Source organism: Lycium barbarum, chromosome 6 (genome assembly GCF_019175385.1).
Source record: "Lycium barbarum isolate Lr01 chromosome 6, ASM1917538v2, whole genome shotgun sequence".
Lineage (NCBI taxonomy): Eukaryota > Viridiplantae > Streptophyta > Magnoliopsida > Solanales > Solanaceae > Lycium > Lycium barbarum.
In genome coordinates, this window is record NC_083342.1 from 134,281,806 (window position 1) to 134,289,539 (window position 7,734).

At 36.3% G+C, this 7,734-nt stretch overlaps 1 protein-coding gene across 5 annotated transcripts; it reads right to left on the reverse strand.

Moving 5' to 3' along the window:
* Positions 1-351: 351 nt before the first annotated feature.
* Positions 352-7,185, reverse strand: LOC132599218 (uncharacterized). Of its 5 annotated transcripts, none has more exons than XM_060312497.1 (11): positions 7,028-7,185; positions 6,841-6,938; positions 6,562-6,667; positions 4,956-5,054; positions 4,799-4,864; positions 4,155-4,271; positions 2,858-2,932; positions 2,246-2,348; positions 2,010-2,057; positions 977-1,098; positions 352-893 (listed from the first exon to the last, which is right to left on the reverse strand). In XM_060312497.1, the coding sequence occupies exons 1-11, from the start codon at positions 7,094-7,096 to the stop codon at positions 801-803; spliced, it is 996 nt and encodes a 331-aa protein (XP_060168480.1). In that variant the 5' UTR covers positions 7,097-7,185; the 3' UTR covers positions 352-800. The 5 variants fall into 5 exon arrangements, 1 of the variants encoding a protein (XP_060168480.1); XR_009566783.1 differs by lacking the exon at positions 352-893 and adding an exon at positions 1,548-1,800; XR_009566782.1 differs by lacking the exon at positions 352-893 and adding an exon at positions 1,654-1,824.
* Positions 7,186-7,734: the final 549 nt, after the last annotated feature.

Sequence of the window (7,734 nt, forward strand, 5' to 3'; positions counted from 1 at the left end):
TTCAGGTTAAATTACACTAATAGAATAAAAGTTCTTCGCATGTGTTAAATCCATTTATCATAAACTTGACTTCATATGTAAAAAGGTAATAAGATCCACCAGCAAATTGAACCAACACACATGCAAGTTGAGTTTAAGGCAGCAGAGACAGTAACTGCATACACCCAGCAAAAAAAAATGTGGAACAAGATAGCAAACTCTTACAACTGTGGAGCTGTTCACCTTAGGAAAACACATTTGCAGTCATCAAAAACAACATATAAAAAGCAGTTTCATATATGACTGGTCTGCTAGTAACTAAATCAAACAGTTCCAAGCATGAAGTTAGCTGCAGTGAGGTCACCAACTCAGTTGTTAACCATGAAATGAAAACCAATTGATAGATTTCATTAACAGAGACAATGGAGTACAGTTCCACCAGTTTACAATCGATTAATGCAGGTCATGCAAATCTTTGCCAAAACTGCAGGGCCACATTGCCGTATTGCACTCAGAAAAACTCGTGATTCCGGATTTACAGGTTGAAGAATGTACAAGGGACCAATTAGGAGATAGAAGAAGAGAAATTGGATAAAAAAGATGATATAAATGATGAGACAAAAATGGAAGACGTTAGACATGATAGGGACCTCATAGCTCAAAGGCTTCGATTGTGGATCTCAGATTGATTTATAAAGGCCGCTGCTCAGTAATGCATGGCAAAGAAATGATAATATATGTCTGCATATCATCACGCTTCTCATATAAAGAATGTGGACTTATGGTACCTCCAGATGCAATTACTATTTTACTACCACGTCTCAACCTCGGAGTACTCTGACAATCTCCCCTGCTCTTGACTCAATACCTTTCAGATACTCAATCAGAACTCGCTGCTGGTACGAACCGCCCTCCTGAGAGAGAAACAGAGAGAGTAAATCAGGTCAACAATCATTCAATGAATGCCAAAAAGCAAGAATGAACTATGAATCCCTACCGTACGTATCAAAGTCCGTTCCATTCTCTTCTTAATAACAGCATTCAATTCCTCAGGTGAAATATCACCTTTTCCAAGTGTCATGCCATCTAGCAAAAGCTTGTTCCATTCCTCCTCAGGTGCTGTATCAAAGGAGTAAGTGAATTTCGTGAGAGATGATTCAACATTTGAGGCGATCGTAAAGTCCAAGTCATAAGGAGGTGAGGGTCACTTCTCTATTGCTCTGCTGGTAAATGGACCATAGAGAGTGAGTAAATGCTTGTCACACTCCATAAGGGGAGATAAGTCATGTATCTCCAATTCCAACGTTAACAAACTCATTTGCTGAGAGAGAGTCTAATTGACCCATACTTTGCCCCTAAAAAGATGCATTTTACCTTTGTGGTATCTGAAACTAGGGCTTTTTTCATTTTTGGCCCATCGGCCAAAATTTATTACTGCCCCTAGCCAGAATATACAATACCTATACAATGACTATGTATGCTATGTATATGATATGTATAATTTATGTATATTTATACTTAATATAGAAAACATATACATTGTTGGCTATTATTTTTTAGAGCAGTACCCTCTGAGGATTGGTCCCGCACCGCCAGCCGTTGACTTTTCACGTGATGTTACCTAACAATGACCTTGATATGGTATACAAACTGAAACCTATTACACTACCTGACCTCCATTAAAGACGATTCAAAAACCCTCCACCTTAGAGTATGGCTGCTGAGCAGATATACATTTCCGTCTCCGTCATATAGTTTTCTTATTATGCCTCATATCTCAGTTTTCTCTTTTTCTTGCTCCATGATAGGCTTTATCAGTATCTGAAATACACCTTTGATGGTCAACTGCGAAGGGAATCCATAAAAAATACTAGGCTTGCACGTGAGGAGCCATGTAGAAGACATAATTAAGAAAATACAAGTGTGCCATCTCTGACAACGTATTAAGCTTATAAATGAGGTGGTCTCACAATTCGACAAGTATGAACTGCCTGATGCTAGTTCATAAGAAGCTGGCAATTGAGAGATACCTTTGATAATGGTCTCAAGAAGCTGTTCAGCTTTTAACACTTCATTTCCTGCACCAAAAGCGAAGCAAGGATTAGTAACTACAAATTCTTGTTTCCGGACCGAACATGCCAGCAAACTAATACATACACTTATACTTTCCCAGTTATAAAGGATTTATTCCAGGTGGCATATAAAATAAATAGAACTTGTTCATCACTTAACAACTAAGTGAAATGGAGTTAAGCAACAAAGAAACCTTTTTTTGCATAACTCCGCTTTGACAGCACTCTGGAAGCATACAATTGCAGAACTTTTTGTAACATAGCTTCAAGTCCTGGCTTATCCCCATCTTTTTTAGCCTACACAGTAAAAATCTCAGTACAATTATCCAATCTCTGTGAAAAAAAAAATTCACTATAGTGATCATTCCTCATACCACAGATTCTGCTTGTGACATGAAAACATTGTGTTGCTAAATCAAGCTTAAAATCATTTACAGCAAGGAACAGAGTCATGCATCAAAATAATGTCTAAACTAATTAGAATCTTCTTAATTCCTCGGAAATTCTTATAACCAAAAGATATAAGTTCCATTTATACATTCTTTTTGTCCATTACTATTGAAGTCATTTTGTTTATAGGGCATGTCTCTAGCTGCCCCAACAGATTGCTCTCTTTTGCATACATGAAAGAGAAAAGAGTGAATTCTGGGGTCCAAGTTAGAATCTTCAATTTCAGTGGAAGAGAGAAAGAAAACAAACAATAAAATATGCAGTAAACTAAATGACAATGCCAGCACACAGAGACCCAGAGAAAACTTAAAACGAAAAAGAGAACTAGGCATTAAAATTAACTCAAACAGACTCACTTGCCGCAACTGTGCATTGACTTCTGCAAGGAACCCTTCATCAAGTTGGCCTTCTTGCTCCCTTTGATTTATTTCCTGAATGTTAAAGAAAACAAAAACACGTACAACCCACAGCCACAAACCATAAAAGAATCATAAAGAAGAAAGATATTCTATGTATAGTAGACGTGGTGGGTGTCAAATGGGCATCATAAGCCAACCCGCTCAATTCTTACTAATAGCCGGTTTGCAGTGGCGGATCCAAGATTTTCATTCAGGGGATTTGGAAAATAAATAATGTTGTCCCTAGGAATTGAACCTAGGACGCTGGAGATAATTTTGAACACCCTGTACCGCTTGAGCTAACTTTTGCATTTGTTTAGGGTATTCAAAACTTACATATGTATGCAAACACAGAAAATCTACCCTATATATATAATGTATTTTTTTGCTGAGGGTGTTGAGGGAACACCCTCCCACCCCCTAAATCCGCCCCTGCCTGGCCAAACTTCTAAAGTCAGCTTATTTTGAAAAGTACTTTTGGTGAGAAGCAGTTTGTGATTGGCTAATTAATTTGAAAAGCACTTTTGAGTAGCAATTAATATTTGACCAAACTTTTGAAAAAGTGATTCTAAGTTTATTTCTGAAAAGTGCTTTTTAAAAAGCACTTTTGGGGAAAACCTACTTTTATAGCTTCAGAAAACAGCTCCCGCTACTCTCCAAAAGCACTTATTACCTACTAAAAGCTTGGCCAACACCTCACCTTTTTAAAATAAGCACTTTTGGACCTCTCAAAAGCTTGGCCAAATAGGCTATAAGTTTTCATTTGTTTCTTTGTTCTTTTATATTTTTTTAAGCACCTAGTAAAACTATTTCTTTTTCTTTATTATGGGTATATATAACATATCAAATGAAAAATATCTTTTTTAAAATAATGGAGAAGGTTTCTATGGTCAATTTGGGGTACATATCAGCCCAATTTTTAGATGGGCTGAAATGGGTTGAGCTAATAAATGGGTAGGTCAATGACCGGCCCAAACTTGAGTGGGTTGAGCGGGTCTTGTTTTCATGGGCTAATTTTGCCACCCCTAAATAGACTATATGAACACTCAACGGAACTCTAGCATAGTTCTATTACTCAACCTCCTCCTTGCTCCCCCTTACTTCTGACTTAGGAGAATATGATGTTCACTTCAATTCTTGACTCTGGCATACCATTTGAAAAGAGTTCACTGTGAAAACTAGTTAAAATAAGACAGGATAATAAGACATTTCACTGTGAAAACTAGTTAAAATAAGACAGGATAATAAGACATACGTTCTCCATAAGACTGAGAGCCTCAGGATCTCTAAGAGGCCAAGAAATTTCTTCCACTTCATCAACCACAGGTTTTAAGATTGCTTTGAGCACGTCAGTAGATGCTTCTATCTTTTCCTGCAGGGAGAAAGGAAATGTCATTAGAAACTTTCTGTTGCATAAAAGTATTACTATTTTGGTCATAAGCACCAAACGAACCTTCTATTATGTGGCAGTGGTAAATGAGGGTTGAGAACAGAAAGAGAAGAAAAAGGAAAGACGTACTTTCTTTGTAGATATGTGAAGAACATGGAAGAAAACAAATTACACATCTTACACTCAAATCTTATCATATGGAATACCCAAGAAATTTTCTTTTCTTAGCTTTGCCATTTGATATTTTCATTTGATCAAGTGGCAAACACAAGGTATTTGTAGTGACACTAAAAGGGATTTCAACCATGGCATGGATTTTCCATGGGACTTCACACTAATTGGACAATAGGAAAATCCTTGACAATTTCTCCTCATTTTTCATCTCCATCTATCCAATAACATTGTGCAGACCTTAATCGGATGCTAAAGAGAAGTTACTTGTGATCAGATAGGCCCCAAAAATACATACACTTGTTATGTGTAGCTCAGAAGGGAGATAGAATATGTACATTTGTTTTGTGAACAAGACGATCCACGATGCTCATTACTGTCAATGCCAGCTCTTCATAGTCTTTCTGTAAAAGAAAGTCAACAAAGCTTATTCTGGAAGTTGAAATAAATTATGAAGCATAAACCAGCTGAAAATAATAAAAAATGGAACCATGCTTTGTCATCATCAGATTTGCAGGTGTCTGCTCTAGCTGCGAGCCTTATCCAAAAGCTCTCATTGAAAGCAAGAACGTTCTCCACAACTAGTTGTGGCAGCTGCAACCATAACAGAAAGAACAATAAAGGAACATTTTCAGCACTGTAGATCAATTCAGATAGAGAAAATGGTCCCAAGTTAATGACTAGTGTAGCGATCTATTTCATAGCTCTTGAAGGGTATCTTGCATGTTCAGATTCACAACAACAGAGAGGCTTTAGGTGAATAAAAATCAGGGGCATGTCTAGCTAAGAACTATCACAAAGCAATTATTCTCGTTGTCATCGAGTAATTATTGGTAGGGGTGTTCATGGTTCAGTTATTGATTAAACCATAACCAAACCAATTTAGTCGGTTTTTAAATGTCTAAAACCATAACCAAATAATAACCACTGGTTTAGTTATTGTCGGTTTGGTTCGGTTTGATTCGATTTTTCAGTTTATGACTAGCAGCCATGATAAGGACTTATCAGTAAAACATTAAAAAGTTGAAAAGACATTTTTTTTTTGGTTCAAACGATAACTTTTATTTATAGTTTAAGGGGGAACATACATCATAGAAACATTTTCACTATTAGTGATAGTGTAGTACTCAAGTTACAGTGGGAGTAAATGGTTAAAGCAACAACTCCCCAATTACATTAAGTAACATTCTTTCATCTAGAAATCGCGGGTCTTAAACACTATGTGAAATAAGTAGACCAAAATCAAATCAATGATTAAAAGGTATAAAATATTTATAATTATTATGAAAAACTACTATTATACATATAAATAATTATAAAATTTATGTATATAATTTATCGGTTTGGTTCGGTTATTTTTTAATAGAACCATAACCAAACCAAATATTATCGGTTTTTAAAATTTAAAACCAAACCAAACCAAAACCGTGAACAACCCTAATTATTGGTCTTACTGCGGTGATATTTTGCAGGTGGACATTTTACGGTAGAATTACCTTTCTACTTGTGGTCTTATTAGTTATTAATCTAGAGTGAGTTACTTCTTCATAGCATTGATGTCAATACATACCAAATCTGAAACTCACTACGCTAATTCGACATAATTAGGTTTCACGAGGAGATCAATTTTAGGAAGTGGAAGCAATAGAAGTATAGAACACGATTATCAACCTGCTCTCTTTTTCATTTTACAAAGTTTGAGATAACCAATTGGTTTATAGTCCACTAAAAGTCCTCTTCCGTACAGAAAAAATTTGTAGTTAAAGGTAAAACATGTTTGATCTCCTAAATGTAATGCATTACTATAAAGATGAGTAGAAGCCAAAATCAGGAGCAAGCAAGAATAGACAACATGGAAACCATGGTTCAAATCCCAATAGAAGCAAAACATATTAGGTGTGATTTCTTCTCATATGTCTAAGCCTTGGTGAATAGAGTTGCACGTTACATGTACTGACCTGAGGTAGCACGCAACCGGTGTACTAGCCGAGGTGTGTGCAAGTTAGCCTAGACACTACCATTCTAAAAAAGATCAAGAGCAGGCAGAAATATGCTCGTGGGAGAAATTGTGAGCAAATGATTGAGCAAATGATATACTTACTTCCTTATCACTTGCTTTCCTGAGAGTATCTATAAGCATATCCACCTCCACAGTCTTTTTGAAAGATTCTTCAGGATCTTTACTGACTGCACATATGAAATTTCTCCTGTTTAAATACACCCAAACAATTAACTTCATGATCAGCAGGTTATGAGCTATACAAAAAGGAAAAGTAGAAACCAAATTTTCTTTACTAGTACAGATTTTCTTTATTTAGAAGGCAATACTACTACTGAAGAGTTCTTAAGAGATTTTGAATGAAAGAGAATTTTTCCTAACCTCTTGCTGAATTTCAGAAAACCCAAGAAGGAAATTGGATAACTTGTCTGAATGTGAGTCTCTGCTTGCCCTATTCTCGTTGTTCTATGCAAGTAACACTGCATTTGTAATATTTTTTTAAAAAAAAAGAATCATGAAGCAAATTAAAAGAGTTAAAGATTGAGAATTGAAAATGCGAAGAAAGTACCGCATAACGCTGTGAATTTGAATGAAATAATCGAATAGCAAGTGGGTTAGTTGAGAAAATAGTAGACATTTTCAAGGTTTGATATTTGGTGTATGGATTGTTTACGGGGTTTTAAGGAATGGCGGGAGAGAGGCTGAGGGAGAGACACATGGGAGCCAAACGTTACGGCTCTCATCTCACAATTAACTGGGCCCACTCCCCTAGGTAGTGGGCTGGGCTGCACAATTATCCGTGACAGACTTGTTTGACTCACAATGGGCTTTTGGGCTTTTAATACCAAAATCTTGCACGGATTCAAAATGGACTGGTCTTTAATTTTGGGCTCTTATATCTATGGTCTTTAATTTTTGCTTATGCTACTCATTTAAGAAAAATATCCAGATGTGTTTCGCTTGGCACAAATTCTGTAACATTTTAATCTTTGGAAACGAAACTTTTGCCTCCCGCTCGGCACAAGTTCTGTAGGAATTAAGTCATGTGGCATAAGTGATGTAGTATTTTTCAGATTATGTTGAGTGTTGAAAGTTTTGCTTTTTCGAGCATAACTTGTGCCGAAGCTAAACGCCTAACTATGCTGAGCGAAATGACCTTTTTCAGATTATGTTGAATATTGAAAGTTTTGTCTGTCCAACATAACTTGTGGGATGTTATGATACATATGCCAAAGCTAAACACTAACTATGTCAGCCGAAATTTAGTTTATGCCG